The sequence below is a fragment of the Salvelinus namaycush genome, chromosome 3 (genome assembly GCF_016432855.1).
Source record: "Salvelinus namaycush isolate Seneca chromosome 3, SaNama_1.0, whole genome shotgun sequence".
In the NCBI taxonomy this organism is placed as follows: domain Eukaryota; kingdom Metazoa; phylum Chordata; class Actinopteri; order Salmoniformes; family Salmonidae; genus Salvelinus; species Salvelinus namaycush.
In genome coordinates, this window is record NC_052309.1 from 24,843,354 (window position 1) to 24,869,525 (window position 26,172).

At 43.0% G+C, this 26,172-nt stretch overlaps 1 protein-coding gene across 5 annotated transcripts; it reads left to right on the forward strand.

Moving 5' to 3' along the window:
- Nucleotides 1-2,432: 2,432 nt before the first annotated feature.
- On the forward strand, nucleotides 2,433-25,544 carry LOC120045106 (plasminogen-like). 5 transcript variants are annotated; one of them, XM_038989986.1, is made up of 18 exons: nucleotides 2,435-2,560; nucleotides 3,743-3,878; nucleotides 3,971-4,077; nucleotides 4,538-4,652; nucleotides 4,783-4,922; nucleotides 6,360-6,519; nucleotides 6,657-6,781; nucleotides 13,647-13,782; nucleotides 13,875-13,981; nucleotides 14,442-14,556; nucleotides 14,687-14,826; nucleotides 16,264-16,423; nucleotides 16,561-16,685; nucleotides 17,684-17,846; nucleotides 17,984-18,108; nucleotides 19,104-19,263; nucleotides 19,401-19,525; nucleotides 25,043-25,530. In XM_038989986.1, the coding sequence occupies exons 1-18, from the start codon at nucleotides 2,515-2,517 to the stop codon at nucleotides 25,126-25,128; spliced, it is 2,271 nt and encodes a 756-aa protein (XP_038845914.1). In that variant the 5' UTR covers nucleotides 2,435-2,514; the 3' UTR covers nucleotides 25,129-25,530. The 5 variants fall into 5 exon arrangements, with proteins under 5 accessions (XP_038845917.1, XP_038845916.1, XP_038845914.1 ...); XM_038989987.1 differs by lacking the exon at nucleotides 25,043-25,530 and adding an exon at nucleotides 20,517-20,575; XM_038989989.1 differs by lacking the exons at nucleotides 16,264-16,423; nucleotides 16,561-16,685 and having other exon boundaries at nucleotides 2,433-2,560; nucleotides 25,043-25,544.
- Nucleotides 25,545-26,172: the final 628 nt, after the last annotated feature.

Sequence of the window (26,172 nt, forward strand, 5' to 3'; positions counted from 1 at the left end):
ACCATCGTAACTCTGCCCACGTAAGCCAGACATGGGCAAATTGAGCCTCAACAACACATCAGTTGCCACCTTCGCAATGCCCTCGCCTGTTGTCTCCGACACCCTGTATAGCCCAATAAACTCCTCGTGAGGGACAAGGTCATGGTCAACATAACGCAGACAGACATTCTCCTGTTCAGCACCAGAGACATCTTGAGTACCATCAACAATGAATGAAAATTGTACAATCGGAAGAGACCTAATCTCAGCTGCAATGCCTCGAATGACTGTATTGGCCATGATGTTCAGAATTTCATTCTGTGCTTTGGGGCCTGTGTACATTGTGGTACGCTCTGTTAACCACTTCAGTAAAATGGGATCATCCTCTTCTGCCCTAAGTTTCGAAAGCTGGTATAAATTCCCACTGTCATCCGTGTGGCCTCTAAAGGCTTGTCCCTGTCTTACTACATGCCGCACCGAACTAACAATTTTCATCAAGCAATGCCTTGCATCGTCCTGCTGTTTACCCCACGCGCTGGATAACTGGACACTGATTGGATTTAGCTGGTGTGCTGTTACAATTACAAAGTGGCGGTGGGTTTGGCAGTTTTGATGTGCTGTGAGTTTTTCAATGGCTTTTCTCCAGTTCCTAAATCCTGCACTAATGAAGGCAGCATCTGCTCTTTGGCCAAAAGATGTCTGGCTTGAAAACCCTTGGTTACAGTGAAAACGCAACACTCCTTTTATTGATGGATTATAATGTAGCCAGTGGAACTGCGAAACCATCTCTCTTGAAACGTCAACACTCTGTTGGCAAGAGTTTGCGGTTCTATAAATTGTGGGTGTGGCTAATATGGTTTTGTGCCATCACTGAGGTAACTGGACAATGCTGTGCCACTGTCCCCTATACTGGTGCTGCTGGCAACAAGGGTGACACCTGGTCCTGCCGTGGCTGTGACACTGTCCTCTGAAGTCTCTCTCCCTGGCTCTTTCCCTTTCACCACCCTCACTGACTCACAGTCTGTCTCCTAGAAAAGAAATAAGGTGTTTGCCGTACTCCTAACTACCGGTACCCAAAACTACACAATCAATCACAACAGCAATACCAGTGCCTTAAACAAATCTTAGTTTAGTCACCAGTTTAAGTTGAGAGTGGGGGTATCCATGGCATTTTCCAATTATGTCCCTATTTTACAAGTCAAAAGAATTGAGAACCTTTCATAATGTTGCCAAACAAAGACTCAACCAACTTACCTGAGACTCCCTGTCTCTGCCAGTCTGTCCCTGCATATCTGTCCCCAGCTCTGCTGTCTGTGTGCCATCTGTTGCCTGCTCTGCCTAATGACATCATTGTGAAACATTTCCATTAGCATTTCACTTCTTTCTTATGAATATTTTATCAACTAGTCTTTGAGATATTAGGCTACTAGAGTTCTTACTTTGCGTTTTGGTGTACTGAAAAATACTCTGATGTCCGTCTTTTTACTTTTTTCTGACATTTTTCTGGCTGGCTGGCCTAGCTGCACACACACACACACACAACATATGCTGCAACCTTTCGTAATTTGAATATCGTTTGTTTCATATTGGCTGGCTTCCAACAATAGCTGCATTTGCAAAGCTAGCGAGCACCAATTCCGTTTCTGTGGTGTTTGCTATAATCTTTGCTACCTGGTTAAATAAAGGTAAAAAAAAAAAAAAAAAAAAAATCACTAGCGACAATTTAGCTTTTGCAACGAGACCATTAAATATATTTAAGACAATGGTATAAGAGAGTGTAGTTCTGTTCAGTTTGGACTTCAGTTTATCGCTAACCTTATCACAGGGACTTTGAAGCACTACAGCTGCATGCTGATCTTGGAATAAACTGACGATAGCAAAGATTCCATCTTTGACGACGCCACATAAATGGAATAGGTACTAGCTAGCTTGATAGTTAATGTTTGCTTTAGTTTGCGCGCTAGCTCTGCAAATTCAGCTAGTGTGTCAACCCTGCCAACATAAAAATAAATAAATAACATTGCTATGGACCTGCTATGGATTGACTGGATTAACCTCACGTCAGTTACGTACATGTGCCTTTCGGACAGTAGATACGAACCCTCTATTACCTTGCCAGCTAAAGAAATGGCAGTGGATCAAACCATCGTGATGCAAAGGGCGGGGGGAGGACGCAATCTTTTGAAACTTAAAAACGGGGTATTAAGTGTCTATAATCAGCACAAGTGCTTTCATTGCGTATTATTAATATTATTGAAATTACGTAGTTATGTTTACAGCGATATATTGGGGGGGACAAATCATATTTTTCCCAAGATGGGGGGTCGTGTCCCCCCCCGTCCCCCCTGGGATTTCCGCCTATGATGTGAATGGAATAAAAGCCAATTGACAAACAGAGCCTGACCTCTGCTCCATGTGCTTGTTAGGCCAATGATTGACTGATGAGTGAAATCTATCTATTTGTCTCACGACACAAAACGACACAAAACGTATCCCACTGGTGAGTTTGTATGCACTGCTTGACAGTGCCGCATCATGGACCTGTACAAAGCAGTGTTGCTAGGCGTCCTTTTCTCTGCAGGTAAGATACAGCTGGCATCATTTTACACATTTTAAATTGAAGTGAATTGAAGGACTCCCACACAGTGTTTATACTTGCAAATTGAACATTTATTCACAAATGAGTTCTATCTGTACACTGAAGTTTTTTGCTAAGTTCCTGTGCTTATGAATTTACTTCAGGTGTGCTTAGTTCTTTAATCTAATAATTTTGTAAGATTATCTTCTGTCAAACCTTAAAACTGTATTCTTCTTCTTACTATGTAATTAATCTCGCAGATCGGCCTACTGTACAGTGTATTGTAACTCATTATTAGCCTTTATAAACTGGGGGGTTCGAGTCCTGAATACTGATTGGCTATACGGAGCGACTTACATGAGCAATTAAGGTTAAGTGCCTTGCTCAAGTGCACATCGACAGTTTTCACCTCGTCGGCTCAGGGATTCGAACCAGCAACTTTTCAGTTACTGGTCCAACCCTCTTAAACGCTAGGCTACCTGCCACCCTCATCATTTATACTGTATATCCTATGTGTACATATTCTACCACAACCAGTTTAATTACTATTCATAAACTGGGTGGTTCGACCCCTGAATGCTGATTGGCTGACAGCCGTGGTATATCAGATGTATACCACGGGTATGACAAAACATTTATTTTTACTGCTCTAATTACGTTGGTAACCAGTTCATAATAGCAGTAAGGCACCTCTGGGGTTTGTGGATTATGGCAAATATACCACGGCTAAGGGCTGTGTCCAGGCACTCCGCAATGCGTCGTGCATAAGAACAGCCCTTAGCTGTGGTATATTGGCCATATACCACAACCTCTCGTGCCTTATTGGTCTAGATTTACTGCTGTAGTATAAGTAGGCTACTGTGGAAGAATGAGTAAATACTTTTTGCACTGTATTTAAGAGTAATAGGAACAATGTTGTGTTAAAACACTGTTCATTACACAAACATGTCTATGTATTTCTCTTAGTTGTAAATGGTTTTGAAATAACTTGTTTTTTTGTCTGTGGTGTATGTCCACTCCACAAATGGCTAATCTGTCAATATACCTTCATGTTGCAACCTCCATTCTATAGTGGTCTTTAACAGCAGTTTAGCCCTGAAACCATTGAGTTTTAGCTTTGCATCACAGAGCTATTGTAAGCAAATTCAGTCTTACTCATTATTTCTTATCTGTTTGTCTATTTAGTCAGTGCGGGTGTCCTGGATGAATATGCAAAAACAGAGGGCGCCCGGATTATGTCTATATTGAAGAGGGAGTACTCAGTAGGCACGGTCCTAGAATGTGCCATCAAGTGTAACGCTGAAACAGCTTTCACTTGCAGGTAACTTAAGGCTTATGGCCATTACATGAACAGTGATAATGATTTACACATGAGTTACATAGTCAGATTTCATTCTGAATGTTTCTTGGCAGGTCCTTTATATACATTGAAAAGGATCAAGAATGTTTGACAATACCAGCAAACACCAAAACAGAGCATGTTCTGAGAAGAACCAGCACAGCTCTCTACGAAAAGAAAGGCAAGTCCTAAAGTTTGAGATTTTCTCGATAAGTAGCTAGGCCTGAAAGGGCTTCCTATCATCATTAATGCATAATGGATTACACATTTTCGAATCTAAATGTAGGACTGAGTTTCATGTGATTGTATTAGTCAACATTATTTTCGGTTAATATTTAGCTGACCTCTGTGGAGAGTCCAGTAAGAGGTTTGGACTGTGTCTGTAAGCAAACAGAAGAGGTGATGCAGATTATCTAAACAACCCAGTCCAATCAGTGTTTCAGTGGGAGGTACATACGGTATATCAAATACATACTGACCATATATGACAACGTCTCAGATAGTAAAGGCCTGATGATGCTTTTTGATTACCCAAGAGGGGTGTTTAGTGCATTGCTGAACTTGCCTAATAAAATCTCAAAGATTATTAACCAAGCCACCCACCTACTACTGTTGAGACATGCTATTCTATGTCTTTATAGTGTACTTGATGGAGTGTGTGAATGGAATCGGTATGGACTACAGAGGAACTAAGTCCAAAACAAAATCAGGGAAGACATGCCAGAGATGGGCATCAAAATACCCCCATAACCCCAAGTATGCTCACACACCTACAATATTTCTCATATTCCTATAAAGTATTTTATTTACATATTATTGACTACAAGCAACTTGTGAGGTTAGATTTCTTTGCAGCAGAAGTAAATTCACAGAATCATTCCCACAGCATGACCCCTTCAACACACCCCAATGCCGACCTGGAGTCCAACTTCTGTAGAAACCCAGATGGCGACAGCAAAGGACCCTGGTGCTACACCAGAGACCCTGAGACCAGGTGGGAGACCTGCAACGTCCAGGACTGCAGCGGTACCCTTAATATCTTGTTATTTCCCCACTGCCAATAAGATGATCAAATAGCTGATGTCATGTTGGTATAAAAGTTAAAATCCCAAAAGCAGATTACACTCTTAGAAACAAAAGTGCTATCTAGAACCTAAAAGGGTTCTTTGGCTGTCCCCATAGGAGAACCCTTTGAAGAACCACTTTTTTTTGGTTCCAGGTAGATCCCTTTTAGGTTCCATGTAGAACCCTTTCCACAGAGGGTTATACATGGAACCCAAAAGAGTCCTACCAAGAAACAAAAAGGGCTCTGCTATAGAGACAATTCAGTGTATATATCTTTAAACAAATAGTTGACTCGCTTTTTTAGTCACTTTTCCTCATCATAACATCACTTTGTTAATACAGTAGGTGTAATTTGGAAGTGTTTTATTTCTAAAGTGCTGTTGTGTCAGTGAATTTGTGTCAGTGAATTTCTCCGTTATTATGGAGATGCTTTTCTATTTCTTGATTTCAAACATTTTCGTTTGTAGTAAAGAAGCCTAATGTTTTAGGCTACTTTTTGAGACATGAATTGTGTATATGTGCCATTCAGAGGGTGAATTGGCAAGACTAAATATTTAAGTGCCTTTGAACAGGGTATGGTATTAGCTGCCAGGCGCACCGGTTTGTGTCAAGAACTGCAACGCTGCTGTGTTTTTCACGCTCAACAGTTTCCCATGTGTATCAAGAATGGTCCACCACCCAAAGGACATCCAGTCAACTTGACACAACTGTGAGAAGTATTGGAGTCAACATGGGCCAACATCCCTGTGGAATACTTGACACCTTGTAAAGTCCATGCCCAGACTCAGTATTAGGAAGGTGTTCCTAATGTTTGGTATACTCAGTGTATATTATTGTCATATGCAGCGAGTGTCCCAGCAGGATATTTACACACTATATTCTGGTCTTTCCATTTACTGTACTTTTATATAGACTGTACTTCCATGTTTGGTTTCATTGACTCTCCCCTTTAATTGCCCCTAATTGACCAATTTGTAGCTACAACTTCCGAGTCTGTTGGAGAAGATCAGCTTGAGCAAAATAAGGTGTAGAACGACTGATCTACAAATAGTATTCCCTTGCCAAATAATAGGTTTTGTGCGATCAAGATTCGCAAAGCTACGCCTTTCCTGGCTCAGGTGATACCCCGCCCGAACACACGATCACAACCAGACGTTGATTGATTGTTTGAAGACAGCTTGTGTCAATTACAGAATATTTCCTAGGATTTTCTACCTGCAGCAACACTTGCAGGATAATGCTGGAAATACTGGTAAAAGCACAGTGCCTCATTTATGGAGCAAAAAGCAGGACCCTCCCCATCACCCCCTGCTCTTTCACATAAAAATAATTCAAATATGAGTTCACTAACGCCCAGGGAGTTTTCCTCACTCTCCCATCTCTCTCCCTCTCCCGTAGCTTCTAAGCCTCCCACGGTGGTGGAGCTCACCTGTAGCACAGGTGACGGCGTTGCCTACAGGGGAACTGTTGCCGTGACAACGTCTGGGAAAGCCTGTCAGGCCTGGGCAGCTCAGACGCCCCAAAAGCACAACAGAACTCCAGACAACTACCCATCCAAGTAAGATCAACCCACGAGATTGGGCAACTTGTTTTTACTCAAACAAGAGCAGAGCATTGCATTTGTCTGTTTTAATGTCTTGAAGATACAGACTGACTGACTTAACCAATATGAGTGGTTGTTTGTGTTCCTGTCAGCGGCCTGGACCTGAACTACTGCAGGAACCCAGACAATGAGAGGATGCCCTGGTGCTACACTACAGACCCAGAGACACGTTGGGAGTACTGCAAGGTGCCTAGCTGTGGAGACGTTCCTGGACCAGGTCACTTTACACTGTCGTGTGATGATGATGATGATGATGATGTGAATGCATTGGATTTATTTTGTAGTAAAGAAGCCTAATGTTTTAGGCTACTTTTTGAGACATGAATTGTGTATATGTGCCATTCAGAGGGTGAATTGGCAAGACTAAATATTTAAGTGCCTTTGAACAGGGTATGGTATTAGCTGCCAGGCGCACCGGTTTGTGTCAAGAACTGCAACGCTGCTGTGTTTTTCACGCTCAACAGTTTCCCATGTGTATCAAGAATGGTCCACCACCCAAAGGACATCCAGTCAACTTGACACAACTGTGAGAAGTATTGGAGTCAACATGGGCCAACATCCCTGTGGAATACTTGACACCTTGTAAAGTCCATGCCCAGACTCAGTATTAGGAAGGTGTTCCTAATGTTTGGTATACTCAGTGTATATTATTGTCATATGCAGCGAGTGTCCCAGCAGGATATTTACACACTATATTCTGGTCTTTCCATTTACTGTACTTTTATATAGACTGTACTTCCATGTTTGGTTTCATTGACTCTCCCCTTTAATTGCCCCTAATTGACCAATTTGTAGCTACAACTTCCGAGTCTGTTGGAGAAGATCAGCTTGAGCAAAATAAGGTGTAGAACGACTGATCTACAAATAGTATTCCCTTGCCAAATAATAGGTTTTGTGCGATCAAGATTCGCAAAGCTACGCCTTTCCTGGCTCAGGTGATACCCCGCCCGAACACACGATCACAACCAGACGTTGATTGATTGTTTGAAGACAGCTTGTGTCAATTACAGAATATTTCCTAGGATTTTCTACCTGCAGCAACACTTGCAGGATAATGCTGGAAATACTGGTAAAAGCACAGTGCCTCATTTATGGAGCAAAAAGCAGGACCCTCCCCATCACCCCCTGCTCTTTCACATAAAAATAATTCAAATATGAGTTCACTAACGCCCAGGGAGTTTTCCTCACTCTCTCTCCCTCTCCCGTAGCTTCTGAGCCTCCCACGGTGGTGGAGGCAGGGGCGCAAATCTGATATCAACCTTGGAGGGGACAATTACATTACATTTTCTCAAGAGCAATTCCTGAGGGGGACACTAAAAGTAGTGCTGTAACACATAGCCTACGTTGTAATATGTTAAATGTTAAATGTATATTGAGGAACCATAATTCCTACAACTGGATAATTGATAGGTACAGTAGTTAACTGAAGGGTTTTCCCAACTTGTTCAAATGTTTAAATCATTATAATTCTACTACTAATAATAGTTATAGCAGTGCTCCTTACCAGTCCAGTATGTATGCAGGTATTTGTACTTACAACCAGCAATATCAAGAAAGGCCAGTAGGTGGCAATGGTACTGTACACTGTATGGGTGTAGTTTTCATAAATACAATGAACATGGTGTGATCACATCTAAAAGAATCTCCATTGAGAACCATCACAAAGTTGGTCTCCGTATTGAATTGACCTTTTAATTTGACTTTTTCTGATACATTTATATAGTCATTAAATATGTGCCACTGGCCTGAATCTACTACAATATCTTTACAAGAACAAAAAGCTTAAAATAAGTACAGTTCTAAAAGAAAAATAACTTACTTCAATGAAAAACCCAAATAAATCAAACAAAATATCCTTCAGTCAGTGTCTCAACTCTTCAAACAGCAGCTATGGACAAGTATGTCGCACAAAGTACGCAATTTTAAATAAAATAACATGAAATAAATAATTTGTAAGTGTACTGAAAACTACTAAACAAAAGAACAAATATCAATTACACCAGGGGTTCTCAAACAGGGGTCCATGGACTAATTGCAAGGGGTCCGTGAAATAAAAAAGTGTAATGAATGTAGTCAGTACCACAAGGTTTTCAGTAAGTTTACATATAATATAGAGTGGAGGTCCCTGAGGACCGCTCAAAACCTTGCCTCAAAATATGCAGGGGTTCCAGTACCCAAAAAAGGTTGAGAACCACTGCTATACACACTACTGAGCAAAAGAACCAAACATATGTTTGTGGGTTTCAATGGATCCAACAAATTGCTGGCAGATATTTTCCCTCTTGAGACTGTCCAGCCTGTCAGTCTCTCTTGGCCCATGCTAGCCCGTAGCCAAGTCTTTAACCTGCGGAGTGCACTGAAACTCCTCTCAGCCTCACATGAAGACACTGGCACCACAAACAAAATTCTGATCAGCACCTCAACTTGGTCAAACAACCCCCGCACCTCCACTGGAAGCCTCCTGAGGAACTCTGCTGCCTCTCCACTGCTGCTAGAGGGGTATTTGTTGTGAAAGAGAGGGATCTGCACTGAAAGAGTATCTATGTTCAGTTCTCGGTACTGATCTAGAGACTCATCCAACTCCCTCGTGAGAAGCGCTCTTTCCAACTTTTGCAGAACGTTTAGACTGTCCTGGTCAAAACGGTCGCCAAACTGAAACTCCACACCATCCAACACTTTAAAAAATTCTGCCCTATAGTGATCCACTGCTTTGCCAGCAAATCGCCTTGAGTGCGTCTCAATGGATTCAATAGAGTCAATCAATGTTGTTGCTTTCTCATACAGTGGCTCGTACCCCTAAGAGATGACCGCACACACTCGACTGCAGCCTGCATACCAGAGACAGTCTGAGTTTTCTTCTGCAGTGAAATGTTTAGACATTCAAGCTCTCCAAGAACAGCAGAGGCAAGTGTGAGGCCCAACACAGTCTTGCCTTTGCTGAAGTGCTCGAATAAGCCACTGGCAGTTGAAGCTGTCTTGGATGCAGATTTTGCCATCTCCTCTAGGCTGCTTAGTACCCGCTCATACTGCCCTAGCACAGCTCTAATAGCAGTATTCCGCACAGTCCACCTTGTTGGACATAGGGGTTTCAGGGTGGTCAGATTTGTATCTTTGGACGTGGCAATTGATTCAAACATGCTCTTAAACTTTCCTGACTGGCCATAGAGGACACCTAACTGATGGACCCAGGAAAGGGAATTCCGGATCAGTGGGGAGGCTGAGCAGCCAGCCTGTGTAATCAGATTTACACAGTGTGCTCCACAATGGACATAGGGGGCTAATGGCTGCTGCCTCCTCACAATTGCCTGTGCACCTGTGTATTTTCCTGCCATGTTTGAGGCACCATCGTAACTCTGCCCACGTAAGCCAGACATGGGCAAATTGAGCCTCAACAACACATCAGTTGCCACCTTCGCAATGCCCTCGCCTGTTGTCTCCGACACCCTGTATAGCCCAATAAACTCCTCGTGAGGGACAAGGTCATGGTCAACATAACGCAGACAGACATTCTCCTGTTCAGCACCAGAGACATCTTGAGTACCATCAACAATGAATGAAAATTGTACAATCGGAAGAGACCTAATCTCAGCTGCAATGCCTCGAATGACTGTATTGGCCATGATGTTCAGAATTTCATTCTGTGCTTTGGGGCCTGTGTACATTGTGGTACGCTCTGTTAACCACTTCAGTAAAATGGGATCATCCTCTTCTGCCCTAAGTTTCGAAAGCTGGTATAAATTCCCACTGTCATCCGTGTGGCCTCTAAAGGCTTGTCCCTGTCTTACTACATGCCGCACCGAACTAACAATTTTCATCAAGCAATGCCTTGCATCGTCCTGCTGTTTACCCCACGCGCTGGATAACTGGACACTGATTGGATTTAGCTGGTGTGCTGTTACAATTACAAAGTGGCGGTGGGTTTGGCAGTTTTGATGTGCTGTGAGTTTTTCAATGGCTTTTCTCCAGTTCCTAAATCCTGCACTAATGAAGGCAGCATCTGCTCTTTGGCCAAAAGATGTCTGGCTTGAAAACCCTTGGTTACAGTGAAAACGCAACACTCCTTTTATTGATGGATTATAATGTAGCCAGTGGAACTGCGAAACCATCTCTCTTGAAACGTCAACACTCTGTTGGCAAGAGTTTGCGGTTCTATAAATTGTGGGTGTGGCTAATATGGTTTTGTGCCATCACTGAGGTAACTGGACAATGCTGTGCCACTGTCCCCTATACTGGTGCTGCTGGCAACAAGGGTGACACCTGGTCCTGCCGTGGCTGTGACACTGTCCTCTGAAGTCTCTCTCCCTGGCTCTTTCCCTTTCACCACCCTCACTGACTCACAGTCTGTCTCCTAGAAAAGAAATAAGGTGTTTGCCGTACTCCTAACTACCGGTACCCAAAACTACACAATCAATCACAACAGCAATACCAGTGCCTTAAACAAATCTTAGTTTAGTCACCAGTTTAAGTTGAGAGTGGGGGTATCCATGGCATTTTCCAATTATGTCCCTATTTTACAAGTCAAAAGAATTGAGAACCTTTCATAATGTTGCCAAACAAAGACTCAACCAACTTACCTGAGACTCCCTGTCTCTGCCAGTCTGTCCCTGCATATCTGTCCCCAGCTCTGCTGTCTGTGTGCCATCTGTTGCCTGCTCTGCCTAATGACATCATTGTGAAACATTTCCATTAGCATTTCACTTCTTTCTTATGAATATTTTATCAACTAGTCTTTGAGATATTAGGCTACTAGAGTTCTTACTTTGCGTTTTGGTGTACTGAAAAATACTCTGATGTCCGTCTTTTTACTTTTTTCTGACATTTTTCTGGCTGGCTGGCCTAGCTGCACACACACACACACACAACATATGCTGCAACCTTTCGTAATTTGAATATCGTTTGTTTCATATTGGCTGGCTTCCAACAATAGCTGCATTTGCAAAGCTAGCGAGCACCAATTCCGTTTCTGTGGTGTTTGCTATAATCGTTGCTACCTGGTTAAATAAAGGTAAAAGAAAAAAAAAAAAAAATTCACTAGCGACAATTTAGCTTTTGCAACGAGACCATTAAATATATTTAAGACAATGGTATAAGAGAGTGTAGTTCTGTTCAGTTTGGACTTCAGTTTATCGCTAACCTTATCACAGGGACTTTGAAGCACTACAGCTGCATGCTGATCTTGGAATAAACTGACGATAGCAAAGATTCCATCTTTGACGACGCCACATAAATGGAATAGGTACTAGCTAGCTTGATAGTTAATGTTTGCTTTAGTTTGCGCGCTAGCTCTGCAAATTCAGCTAGTGTGTCAACCCTGCCAACATAAAAATAAATAAATAACATTGCTATGGACCTGCTATGGATTGACTGGATTAACCTCACGTCAGTTACGTACATGTGCCTTTCGGACAGTAGATACGAACCCTCTATTACCTTGCCAGCTAAAGAAATGGCAGTGGATCAAACCATCGTGATGCAAAGGGCGGGGGGAGGACGCAATCTTTTGAAACTTAAAAACGGGGTATTAAGTGTCTATAATCAGCACAAGTGCTTTCATTGCGTATTATTAATATTATTGAAATTACGTAGTTATGTTTACAGCGATATATTGGGGGGGACAAATCATATTTTTCCCAAGATGGGGGGTCGTGTCCCCCCCCGTCCCCCCTGGGATTTCCGCCTATGATGTGAATGGAATAAAAGCCAATTGACAAACAGAGCCTGACCTCTGCTCCATGTGCTTGTTAGGCCAATGATTGACTGATGAGTGAAATCTATCTATTTGTCTCACGACACAAAACGACACAAAACGTATCCCACTGGTGAGTTTGTATGCACTGCTTGACAGTGCCGCATCATGGACCTGTACAAAGCAGTGTTGCTAGGCGTCCTTTTCTCTGCAGGTAAGATACAGCTGGCATCATTTTACACATTTTAAATTGAAGTGAATTGAAGGACTCCCACACAGTGTTTATACTTGCAAATTGAACATTTATTCACAAATGAGTTCTATCTGTACACTGAAGTTTTTTGCTAAGTTCCTGTGCTTATGAATTTACTTCAGGTGTGCTTAGTTCTTTAATCTAATAATTTTGTAAGATTATCTTCTGTCAAACCTTAAAACTGTATTCTTCTTCTTACTATGTAATTAATCTCGCAGATCGGCCTACTGTACAGTGTATTGTAACTCATTATTAGCCTTTATAAACTGGGGGGTTCGAGTCCTGAATACTGATTGGCTATACGGAGCGACTTACATGAGCAATTAAGGTTAAGTGCCTTGCTCAAGTGCACATCGACAGTTTTCACCTCGTCGGCTCAGGGATTCGAACCAGCAACTTTTCAGTTACTGGTCCAACCCTCTTAAACGCTAGGCTACCTGCCACCCTCATCATTTATACTGTATATCCTATGTGTACATATTCTACCACAACCAGTTTAATTACTATTCATAAACTGGGTGGTTCGACCCCTGAATGCTGATTGGCTGACAGCCGTGGTATATCAGATGTATACCACGGGTATGACAAAACATTTATTTTTACTGCTCTAATTACGTTGGTAACCAGTTCATAATAGCAGTAAGGCACCTCTGGGGTTTGTGGATTATGGCAAATATACCACGGCTAAGGGCTGTGTCCAGGCACTCCGCAATGCGTCGTGCATAAGAACAGCCCTTAGCTGTGGTATATTGGCCATATACCACAACCTCTCGTGCCTTATTGGTCTAGATTTACTGCTGTAGTATAAGTAGGCTACTGTGGAAGAATGAGTAAATACTTTTTGCACTGTATTTAAGAGTAATAGGAACAATGTTGTGTTAAAACACTGTTCATTACACAAACATGTCTATGTATTTCTCTTAGTTGTAAATGGTTTTGAAATAACTTGTTTTTTTGTCTGTGGTGTATGTCCACTCCACAAATGGCTAATCTGTCAATATACCTTCATGTTGCAACCTCCATTCTATAGTGGTCTTTAACAGCAGTTTAGCCCTGAAACCATTGAGTTTTAGCTTTGCATCACAGAGCTATTGTAAGCAAATTCAGTCTTACTCATTATTTCTTATCTGTTTGTCTATTTAGTCAGTGCGGGTGTCCTGGATGAATATGCAAAAACAGAGGGCGCCCGGATTATGTCTATATTGAAGAGGGAGTACTCAGTAGGCACGGTCCTAGAATGTGCCATCAAGTGTAACGCTGAAACAGCTTTCACTTGCAGGTAACTTAAGGCTTATGGCCATTACATGAACAGTGATAATGATTTACACATGAGTTACATAGTCAGATTTCATTCTGAATGTTTCTTGGCAGGTCCTTTATATACATTGAAAAGGATCAAGAATGTTTGACAATACCAGCAAACACCAAAACAGAGCATGTTCTGAGAAGAACCAGCACAGCTCTCTACGAAAAGAAAGGCAAGTCCTAAAGTTTGAGATTTTCTCGATAAGTAGCTAGGCCTGAAAGGGCTTCCTATCATCATTAATGCATAATGGATTACACATTTTCGAATCTAAATGTAGGACTGAGTTTCATGTGATTGTATTAGTCAACATTATTTTCGGTTAATATTTAGCTGACCTCTGTGGAGAGTCCAGTAAGAGGTTTGGACTGTGTCTGTAAGCAAACAGAAGAGGTGATGCAGATTATCTAAACAACCCAGTCCAATCAGTGTTTCAGTGGGAGGTACATACGGTATATCAAATACATACTGACCATATATGACAACGTCTCAGATAGTAAAGGCCTGATGATGCTTTTTGATTACCCAAGAGGGGTGTTTAGTGCATTGCTGAACTTGCCTAATAAAATCTCAAAGATTATTAACCAAGCCACCCACCTACTACTGTTGAGACATGCTATTCTATGTCTTTATAGTGTACTTGATGGAGTGTGTGAATGGAATCGGTATGGACTACAGAGGAACTAAGTCCAAAACAAAATCAGGGAAGACATGCCAGAGATGGGCATCAAAATACCCCCATAACCCCAAGTATGCTCACACACCTACAATATTTCTCATATTCCTATAAAGTATTTTATTTACATATTATTGACTACAAGCAACTTGTGAGGTTAGATTTCTTTGCAGCAGAAGTAAATTCACAGAATCATTCCCACAGCATGACCCCTTCAACACACCCCAATGCCGACCTGGAGTCCAACTTCTGTAGAAACCCAGATGGCGACAGCAAAGGACCCTGGTGCTACACCAGAGACCCTGAGACCAGGTGGGAGACCTGCAACGTCCAGGACTGCAGCGGTACCCTTAATATCTTGTTATTTCCCCACTGCCAATAAGATGATCAAATAGCTGATGTCATGTTGGTATAAAAGTTAAAATCCCAAAAGCAGATTACACTCTTAGAAACAAAAGTGCTATCTAGAACCTAAAAGGGTTCTTTGGCTGTCCCCATAGGAGAACCCTTTGAAGAACCACTTTTTTTTGGTTCCAGGTAGATCCCTTTTAGGTTCCATGTAGAACCCTTTCCACAGAGGGTTATACATGGAACCCAAAAGAGTCCTACCAAGAAACAAAAAGGGCTCTGCTATAGAGACAATTCAGTGTATATATCTTTAAACAAATAGTTGACTCGCTTTTTTAGTCACTTTTCCTCATCATAACATCACTTTGTTAATACAGTAGGTGTAATTTGGAAGTGTTTTATTTCTAAAGTGCTGTTGTGTCAGTGAATTTGTGTCAGTGAATTTCTCCGTTATTATGGAGATGCTTTTCTATTTCTTGATTTCAAACATTTTCGTTTGTAGTAAAGAAGCCTAATGTTTTAGGCTACTTTTTGAGACATGAATTGTGTATATGTGCCATTCAGAGGGTGAATTGGCAAGACTAAATATTTAAGTGCCTTTGAACAGGGTATGGTATTAGCTGCCAGGCGCACCGGTTTGTGTCAAGAACTGCAACGCTGCTGTGTTTTTCACGCTCAACAGTTTCCCATGTGTATCAAGAATGGTCCACCACCCAAAGGACATCCAGTCAACTTGACACAACTGTGAGAAGTATTGGAGTCAACATGGGCCAACATCCCTGTGGAATACTTGACACCTTGTAAAGTCCATGCCCAGACTCAGTATTAGGAAGGTGTTCCTAATGTTTGGTATACTCAGTGTATATTATTGTCATATGCAGCGAGTGTCCCAGCAGGATATTTACACACTATATTCTGGTCTTTCCATTTACTGTACTTTTATATAGACTGTACTTCCATGTTTGGTTTCATTGACTCTCCCCTTTAATTGCCCCTAATTGACCAATTTGTAGCTACAACTTCCGAGTCTGTTGGAGAAGATCAGCTTGAGCAAAATAAGGTGTAGAACGACTGATCTACAAATAGTATTCCCTTGCCAAATAATAGGTTTTGTGCGATCAAGATTCGCAAAGCTACGCCTTTCCTGGCTCAGGTGATACCCCGCCCGAACACACGATCACAACCAGACGTTGATTGATTGTTTGAAGACAGCTTGTGTCAATTACAGAATATTTCCTAGGATTTTCTACCTGCAGCAACACTTGCAGGATAATGCTGGAAATACTGGTAAAAGCACAGTGCCTCATTTATGGAGCAAAAAGCAGGACCCTCCCCATCACCCCCTGCTCTTTCACATAAAAATAATTCAAATATGAGTTCACTAACGCCCAGGGAGTTTTCCTCACTCTCCCATCTCTCTCCCTCTCCCGTAGCTTCTAAGCCTCCCACGGTGGTGGAGCTCACCTGTAGCACAGGTGACGGCGTTGCCTACAGGGGAACTGTTGCCGTGACAACGTCTGGGAAAGCCTGTCAGGCCTGGGCAGCTCAGACGCCCCAAAAGCACAACAGAACTCCAGACAACTACCCATCCAAGTAAGATCAACCCACGAGATTGGGCAACTTGTTTTTACTCAAACAAGAGCAGAGCATTGCATTTGTCTGTTTTAATGTCTTGAAGATACAGACTGACTGACTTAACCAATATGAGTGGTTGTTTGTGTTCCTGTCAGCGGCCTGGACCTGAACTACTGCAGGAACCCAGACAATGAGAGGATGCCCTGGTGCTACACTACAGACCCAGAGACACGTTGGGAGTACTGCAAGGTGCCTAGCTGTGGAGACGTTCCTGGACCAGGTCACTTTACACTGTCGTGTGATGATGATGATGATGATGATGTGAATGCATTGGATTTATTTTGTAGTAAAGAAGCCTAATGTTTTAGGCTACTTTTTGAGACATGAATTGTGTATATGTGCCATTCAGAGGGTGAATTGGCAAGACTAAATATTTAAGTGCCTTTGAACAGGGTATGGTATTAGCTGCCAGGCGCACCGGTTTGTGTCAAGAACTGCAACGCTGCTGTGTTTTTCACGCTCAACAGTTTCCCATGTGTATCAAGAATGGTCCACCACCCAAAGGACATCCAGTCAACTTGACACAACTGTGAGAAGTATTGGAGTCAACATGGGCCAACATCCCTGTGGAATACTTGACACCTTGTAAAGTCCATGCCCAGACTCAGTATTAGGAAGGTGTTCCTAATGTTTGGTATACTCAGTGTATATTATTGTCATATGCAGCGAGTGTCCCAGCAGGATATTTACACACTATATTCTGGTCTTTCCATTTACTGTACTTTTATATAGACTGTACTTCCATGTTTGGTTTCATTGACTCTCCCCTTTAATTGCCCCTAATTGACCAATTTGTAGCTACAACTTCCGAGTCTGTTGGAGAAGATCAGCTTGAGCAAAATAAGGTGTAGAACGACTGATCTACAAATAGTATTCCCTTGCCAAATAATAGGTTTTGTGCGATCAAGATTCGCAAAGCTACGCCTTTCCTGGCTCAGGTGATACCCCGCCCGAACACACGATCACAACCAGACGTTGATTGATTGTTTGAAGACAGCTTGTGTCAATTACAGAATATTTCCTAGGATTTTCTACCTGCAGCAACACTTGCAGGATAATGCTGGAAATACTGGTAAAAGCACAGTGCCTCATTTATGGAGCAAAAAGCAGGACCCTCCCCATCACCCCCTGCTCTTTCACATAAAAATAATTCAAATATGAGTTCACTAACGCCCAGGGAGTTTTCCTCACTCTCCCATCTCTCTCCCTCTCCCGTAGCTTCTAAGCCTCCCACGGTGGTGGAGGAGCTCACCTGTAGCACAGGCGACGGCGTTGCCTACAGGGGAACTGTTGCCGTGACAACGTCTGGGAAAGCCTGTCAGGCCTGGGCAGCTCAGACGCCCCAAAAGCACAACAGAACTCCAGACAACTACCCATCCAAGTAAGATCAACCCACGAGATTGGGCAACTTGTTTTTACTCAAACGAGCAGAGCATTGCATTTGTCTGTGTTTTAATGTCTTGAAGATACAGACTGACTGACTTAACCAATATGAGTGGTTGTTTGTGTTCCTGTCAGCGGCCTGGACCTGAACTACTGCAGGAACCCAGACAATGAGAGGATGCCCTGGTGCTACACTACAGACCCAGAGACACGTTGGGAGTACTGCAAGGTGCCTAGCTGTGGAGACGTTCCTGGACCAGGTCACTTTACACTGTCGTGTGATGATGATGATGATGATGTGAATGCATTGGATTTATTTTGTAGTAAAGAAGCCTAATGTTTTAGGCTACTTTTTGAGACATGAATTGTGTATATGTGCCATTCAGAGGGTGAATTGGCAAGACTAAATATTTAAGTGCCTTTGAACAGGGTATGGTATTAGCTGCCAGGCGCACCGGTTTGTGTCAAGAACTGCAACGCTGCTGTGTTTTTCACGCTCAACAGTTTCCCATGTGTATCAAGAATGGTCCACCACCCAAAGGACATCCAGTCAACTTGACACAACTGTGAGAAGTATTGGAGTCAACATGGGCCAACATCCCTGTGGAATACTTGACACCTTGTAAAGTCCATGCCCAGACTCAGTATTAGGAAGGTGTTCCTAATGTTTGGTATACTCAGTGTATATTATTGTCATATGCAGCGAGTGTCCCAGCAGGATATTTACACACTATATTCTGGTCTTTCCATTTACTGTACTTTTATATAGACTGTACTTCCATGTTTGGTTTCATTGACTCTCCCCTTTAATTGCCCCTAATTGACCAATTTGTAGCTACAACTTCCGAGTCTGTTGGAGAAGATCAGCTTGAGCAAAATAAGGTGTAGAACGACTGATCTACAAATAGTATTCCCTTGCCAAATAATAGGTTTTGTGCGATCAAGATTTGCAAAGCTACGCCTTTCCTGGCTCAGGTGATACCCCGCCCGAACACACGATCACAACCAGACGTTGATTGATTGTTTGAAGACAGCTTGTGTCAATTACAGAATATTTCCTAGGATTTTCTACCTGCAGCAACACTTGCAGGATAATGCTGGAAATACTGGTAAAAGCACAGTGCCTCATTTATGGAGCAAAAAGCAGGACCCTCCCCATCACCCCCTGCTCTTTCACATAAAAATAATTCAAATATGAGTTCACTAACGCCCAGGGAGTTTTCCTCACTCTCCCATCTCTCTCCCTCTCCCGTAGCTTCTAAGCCTCCCACGGTGGTGGAGCTCACCTGTAGCACAGGTGACGGCGTTGCCTACAGGGGAACTGTTGCCGTGACAACGTCTGGGAAAGCCTGTCAGGCCTGGGCAGCTCAGACGCCCCAAAAGCACAACAGAACTCCAGACAACTACCCATCCAAGTAAGATCAACCCACGAGATTGGGCAACTTGTTTTTACTCAAACAAGAGCAGAGCATTGCATTTGTCTGTTTTAATGTCTTGAAGATACAGACTGACTGACTTAACCAATATGAGTGGTTGTTTGTGTTCCTGTCAGCGGCCTGGACCTGAACTACTGCAGGAACCCAGACAATGAGAGGATGCCCTGGTGCTACACTACAGACCCAGAGACACGTTGGGAGTACTGCAAGGTGCCTAGCTGTGGAGACGTTCCTGGACCAGGTCACTTTACACTGTCGTGTGATGATGATGATGATGATGATGTGAATGCATTGGATTTATTTTGTAGTAAAGAAGCCTAATGTTTTAGGCTACTTTTTGAGACATGAATTGTGTATATGTGCCATTCAGAGGGTGAATTGGCAAGACTAAATATTTAAGTGCCTTTGAACAGGGTATGGTATTAGCTGCCAGGCGCACCGGTTTGTGTCAAGAACTGCAACGCTGCTGTGTTTTTCACGCTCAACAGTTTCCCATGTGTATCAAGAATGGTCCACCACCCAAAGGACATCCAGTCAACTTGACACAACTGTGAGAAGTATTGGAGTCAACATGGGCCAACATCCCTGTGGAATACTTGACACCTTGTAAAGTCCATGCCCAGACTCAGTATTAGGAAGGTGTTCCTAATGTTTGGTATACTCAGTGTATATTATTGTCATATGCAGCGAGTGTCCCAGCAGGATATTTACACACTATATTCTGGTCTTTCCATTTACTGTACTTTTATATAGACTGTACTTCCATGTTTGGTTTCATTGACTCTCCCCTTTAATTGCCCCTAATTGACCAATTTGTAGCTACAACTTCCGAGTCTGTTGGAGAAGATCAGCTTGAGCAAAATAAGGTGTAGAACGACTGATCTACAAATAGTATTCCCTTGCCAAATAATAGGTTTTGTGCGATCAAGATTCGCAAAGCTACGCCTTTCCTGGCTCAGGTGATACCCCGCCCGAACACACGATCACAACCAGACGTTGATTGATTGTTTGAAGACAGCTTGTGTCAATTACAGAATATTTCCTAGGATTTTCTACCTGCAGCAACACTTGCAGGATAATGCTGGAAATACTGGTAAAAGCACAGTGCCTCATTTATGGAGCAAAAAGCAGGACCCTCCCCATCACCCCCTGCTCTTTCACATAAAAATAATTCAAATATGAGTTCACTAACGCCCAGGGAGTTTTCCTCACTCTCTCTCCCTCTCCCGTAGCTTCTGAGCCTCCCACGGTGGTGGAGGCAGGGGCGAAAATCTGATATCAACCTTGGAGGGGACAATTACATTACATTTTCTCAAGAGCAATTCCTGAGGGGGACACCAAAAGTAGTGCTGTAACACATAGCCTACGTTGTAATATGTTAAATGTTAAATGTATATTGAGGAACCATAATTCCTACAACTGGATAATTGATAGGTACAGTAGTTAACTGAAGGGTTTTCCCAACTTGTTCAAATGTTTAAATCATTATAATTCTACTACTAATAATAGTTATAGCAGTGCTCCTTACCAGTCCAGTATGTATGCAGGTATTTGTACTTACAACCAGCAATATCAAGAAAGGCCAGTAGGTGGCAATGGTACTGTACACTGTATGGGTGTAGTTTTCATAAATACAATGAACATGGTGTGATCACATCTAAAAGAATCTCCATTGAGAACCATCACAAAGTTGGTCTCCGTATTGAATTGACCTTTTAATTTGACTTTTTCTGATACATTTATATAGTCATTAAATATGTGCCACTGGCCTGAATCTACTACAATATCTTTACAAGAACAAAAAGCTTAAAATAAGTACAGTTCTAAAAGAAAAATAACTTACTTCAATGAAAAACCCAAATAAATCAAACAAAATATCCTTCAGTCAGTGTCTCAACTCTTCAAACAGCAGCTATGGACAAGTATGTCGCACAAAGTACGCAATTTTAAATAAAATAACATGAAATAAATAATTTGTAAGTGTACTGAAAACTACTAAACAAAAGAACAAATATCAATTACACCAGGGGTTCTCAAACAGGGGTCCATGGACTAATTGCAAGGGGTCCGTGAAATAAAAAAGTGTAATGAATGTAGTCAGTACCACAAGGTTTTCAGTAAGTTTACATATAATATAGAGTGGAGGTCCCTGAGGACCGCTCAAAACCTTGCCTCAAAATATGCAGGGGTTCCAGTACCCAAAAAAGGTTGAGAACCACTGCTATACACACTACTGAGCAAAAGAACCAAACATATGTTTGTGGGTTTCAATGGATCCAACAAATTGCTGGCAGATATTTTCCCTCTTGAGACTGTCCAGCCTGTCAGTCTCTCTTGGCCCATGCTAGCCCGTAGCCAAGTCTTTAACCTGCGGAGTGCACTGAAACTCCTCTCAGCCTCACATGAAGACACTGGCACCACAAACAAAATTCTGATCAGCACCTCAACTTGGTCAAACAACCCCCGCACCTCCACTGGAAGCCTCCTGAGGAACTCTGCTGCCTCTCCACTGCTGCTAGAGGGGTATTTGTTGTGAAAGAGAGGGATCTGCACTGAAAGAGTATCTATGTTCAGTTCTCGGTACTGATCTAGAGACTCATCCAACTCCCTCGTGAGAAGCGCTCTTTCCAACTTTTGCAGAACGTTTAGACTGTCCTGGTCAAAACGGTCGCCAAACTGAAACTCCACACCATCCAACACTTTAAAAAATTCTGCCCTATAGTGATCCACTGCTTTGCCAGCAAATCGCCTTGAGTGCGTCTCAATGGATTCAATAGAGTCAATCAATGTTGTTGCTTTCTCATACAGTGGCTCGTGCCCCTAAGAGATGACCGCACACACTCGACTGCAGCCTGCATACCAGAGACAGTCTGAGTTTTCTTCTGCAGTGAAATGTTTAGACATTCAAGCTCTCCAAGAACAGCAGAGGCAAGTGTGAGGCCCAACACAGTCTTGCCTTTGCTGAAGTGCTCGAATAAGCCACTGGCAGTTGAAGCTGTCTTGGATGCAGATTTTGCCATCTCCTCTAGGCTGCTTAGTACCCGCTCATACTGCCCTAGCACAGCTCTAATAGCAGTATTCCGCACAGTCCACCTTGTTGGACATAGGGGTTTCAGGGTGGTCAGATTTGTATCTTTGGACGTGGCAATTGATTCAAACATGCTCTTAAACTTTCCTGACTGGCCATAGAGGACACCTAACTGATGGACCCAGGAAAGGGAATTCCGGATCAGTGGGGAGGCTGAGCAGCCAGCCTGTGTAATCAGATTTACACAGTGTGCTCCACAATGGACATAGGGGGCTAATGGCTGCTGCCTCCTCACAATTGCCTGTGCACCTGTGTATTTTCCTGCCATGTTTGAGGCACCATCGTAACTCTGCCCACGTAAGCCAGACATGGGCAAATTGAGCCTCAACAACACATCAGTTGCCACCTTCGCAATGCCCTCGCCTGTTGTCTCCGACACCCTGTATAGCCCAATAAACTCCTCGTGAGGGACAAGGTCATGGTCAACATAACGCAGACAGACATTCTCCTGTTCAGCACCAGAGACATCTTGAGTACCATCAACAATGAATGAAAATTGTACAATCGGAAGAGACCTAATCTCAGCTGCAATGCCTCGAATGACTGTATTGGCCATGATGTTCAGAATTTCATTCTGTGCTTTGGGGCCTGTGTACATTGTGGTACGCTCTGTTAACCACTTCAGTAAAATGGGATCATCCTCTTCTGCCCTAAGTTTCGAAAGCTGGTATAAATTCCCACTGTCATCCGTGTGGCCTCTAAAGGCTTGTCCCTGTCTTACTACATGCCGCACCGAACTAACAATTTTCATCAAGCAATGCCTTGCATCGTCCTGCTGTTTACCCCACGCGCTGGATAACTGGACACTGATTGGATTTAGCTGGTGTGCTGTTACAATTACAAAGTGGCGGTGGGTTTGGCAGTTTTGATGTGCTGTGAGTTTTTCAATGGCTTTTCTCCAGTTCCTAAATCCTGCACTAATGAAGGCAGCATCTGCTCTTTGGCCAAAAGATGTCTGGCTTGAAAACCCTTGGTTACAGTGAAAACGCAACACTCCTTTTATTGATGGATTATAATGTAGCCAGTGGAACTGCGAAACCATCTCTCTTGAAACGTCAACACTCTGTTGGCAAGAGTTTGCGGTTCTATAAATTGTGGGTGTGGCTAATATGGTTTTGTGCCATCACTGAGGTAACTGGACAATGCTGTGCCACTGTCCCCTATACTGGTGCTGCTGGCAACAAGGGTGACACCTGGTCCTGCCGTGGCTGTGACACTGTCCTCTGAAGTCTCTCTCCCTGGCTCTTTCCCTTTCACCACCCTCACTGACTCACAGTCTGTCTCCTAGAAAAGAAATAAGGTGTTTGCCGTACTCCTAACTACCGGTACCCAAAACTACACAATCAATCACAACAGCAATACCAGTGCCTTAAACAAATCTTAGTTTAGTCACCAGTTTAAGTTGAGAGTGGGGGTATCCATGGCATTTTCCAATTATGTCCCTATTTTACAAGTCAAAAGAATTGAGAACCTTTCATAATGTTGCCAAACAAAGACTCAACCAACTTACCTGAGACTCCCTGTCTCTGCCAGTCTGTCCCTGCATATCTGTCCCCAGCTCTGCTGTCTGTGTGCCATCTGTTGCCTGCTCTGCCTAATGACATCATTGTGAAACATTTCCATTAGCATTTCACTTCTTTCTTATGAATATTTTATCAACTAGTCTTTGAGATATTAGGCTACTAGAGTTCTTACTTTGCGTTTTGGTGTACTGAAAAATACTCTGATGTCCGTCTTTTTACTTTTTTCTGACATTTTTCTGGCTGGCTGGCCTAGCTGCACACACACACACACACACAACATATGCTGCAACCTTTCGTAATTTGAATATCGTTTGTTTCATATTGGCTGGCTTCCAACAATAGCTGCATTTGCAAAGCTAGCGAGCACCAATTCCGTTTCTGTGGTGTTTGCTATAATCTTTGCTACCTGGTTAAATAAAGGTTAAAAAAAAAAAAAAAAAAAAAATCACTAGCGACAATTTAGCTTTTGCAACGAGACCATTAAATATATTTAAGACAATGGTATAAGAGAGTGTAGTTCTGTTCAGTTTGGACTTCAGTTTATCGCTAACCTTATCACAGGGACTTTGAAGCACTACAGCTGCATGCTGATCTTGGAATAAACTGACGATAGCAAAGATTCCATCTTTGACGACGCCACATAAATGGAATAGGTACTAGCTAGCTTGATAGTTAATGTTTGCTTTAGTTTGCGCGCTAGCTCTGCAAATTCAGCTAGTGTGTCAACCCTGCCAACATAAAAATAAATAAATAACATTGCTATGGACCTGCTATGGATTGACTGGATTAACCTCACGTCAGTTACGTACATGTGCCTTTCGGACAGTAGATACGAACCCTCTATTACCTTGCCAGCTAAAGAAATGGCAGTGGATCAAACCATCGTGATGCAAAGGGCGGGGGGAGGACGCAATCTTTTGAAACTTAAAAACGGGGTATTAAGTGTCTATAATCAGCACAAGTGCTTTCATTGCGTATTATTAATATTATTGAAATTACGTAGTTATGTTTACAGCGATATATTGGGGGGGACAAATCATATTTTTCCCAAGATGGGGGGGTCGTGTCCCCCCCGTCCCCCCTGGGATTTACGCCTATGTCTGTACCACTTACTCTCACTACTGGTGTCCCCTGGGCTCTGTTCTAGGTTCTGTCATGTCCTCACATGGTCAATCCTATCATTGCTATGCGGATGACACTCAACTACTGTTCTCCTCCCCACCCCCCTTCTGACACCCAAGTGGCGACACACATCTCTGTGTGCCTGGCAGATATCTCTTTTTGGTTGTTGGCCCACCACCTAAAGCTCAAACTCGACAAGACGGGGCTGCTCTTCCTCCCGGGCCTAACTGCTCAAAGACCTCTCCATCACGGTTGGCAACTCCAGTGTCCCCCTCCCAGAATGCAAAGAACCTTGGCGTGACCCTGCACAATACCCTGTCGGTCTTTGCAAACATCAAAGTAGTGATTTGTTCATGCTTTACAACATCCGTAGAGTACGACCCTACCTCACACACAGGAAGCGGCACAGGTGCTAATCCAGGCACATGTCATCTCTCGTTTGGACTACTGCAACTTGCTCTTGGCTGGGCTCCCCGTTTGTGCCATAAAACTCCTGCAACTTATCCAGAACGCTGCAGCCCACCTGGTGTTCAACCTTCCCATGTTCTCACGTCACCCCACTCCTCCACACACTCCACTGGCTTCCAGTTGAAGCTCGCATTGACTACAAGACCATGGTACTTGCCTACAGAGCAGCAAGATGAACTACCCCTCCCTACCTTAAGGCTATACTCAAACCTTACACCCCAACCTGAGCACTCCGTTCTGCCACCTCTGGTCTCTTGGCCCTCCCACCCCTACGGAGGGCAGCTCCTGCTCAGCCCAGTCCAAGCTCTTCTGTCCTGGCACCCCAATGGTGGAACCAGATTCCCCCTGAAGCTAGGACAGCAGACTCCCTGGCCATCTTCGAAAACATCTGAAACCCTACCTCTTCAAAGAGTATCTTAAATAATCCCACAGTGCCCCCACCTCCTCAAAAAAATAATACCTTTTGTGAACTAACACTCGCACTTGACTTTTTTCCCACCTTTACTAGCTCTAACTTTGCTAATAGCTACTTTGAGGAAAAATGTACTCACTATGACTGTATGTGGTTGTCCCACCTAGCTATCTTGAGATGAATGTTCTAACTAAATTGCTCTGGATAAGATCGTCTGGTAAATGACTAAAATGTAAAACACACACACACTTCTTCTTTCTTAATGAGTCTGGTTT

Bases quoted from the DNA above. Each gene is read 5' to 3' on its own strand.
- LOC120045106 (XM_038989986.1), top strand. From the start codon at position 2,515: ATGGACCTGTACAAAGCAGTGTTGCTAGGCGTCCTTTTCTCTGCAG. The intron at 2,561-3,742 runs GTAAGATACAGC...TTGTCTATTTAG, and splicing joins AGGCGTCCTTTTCTCTGCAG to TCAGTGCGGGTGTCCTGGAT. The intron at 19,264-19,400 runs GTAAGATCAACC...TGTTCCTGTCAG, and splicing joins CCAGACAACTACCCATCCAA to CGGCCTGGACCTGAACTACT.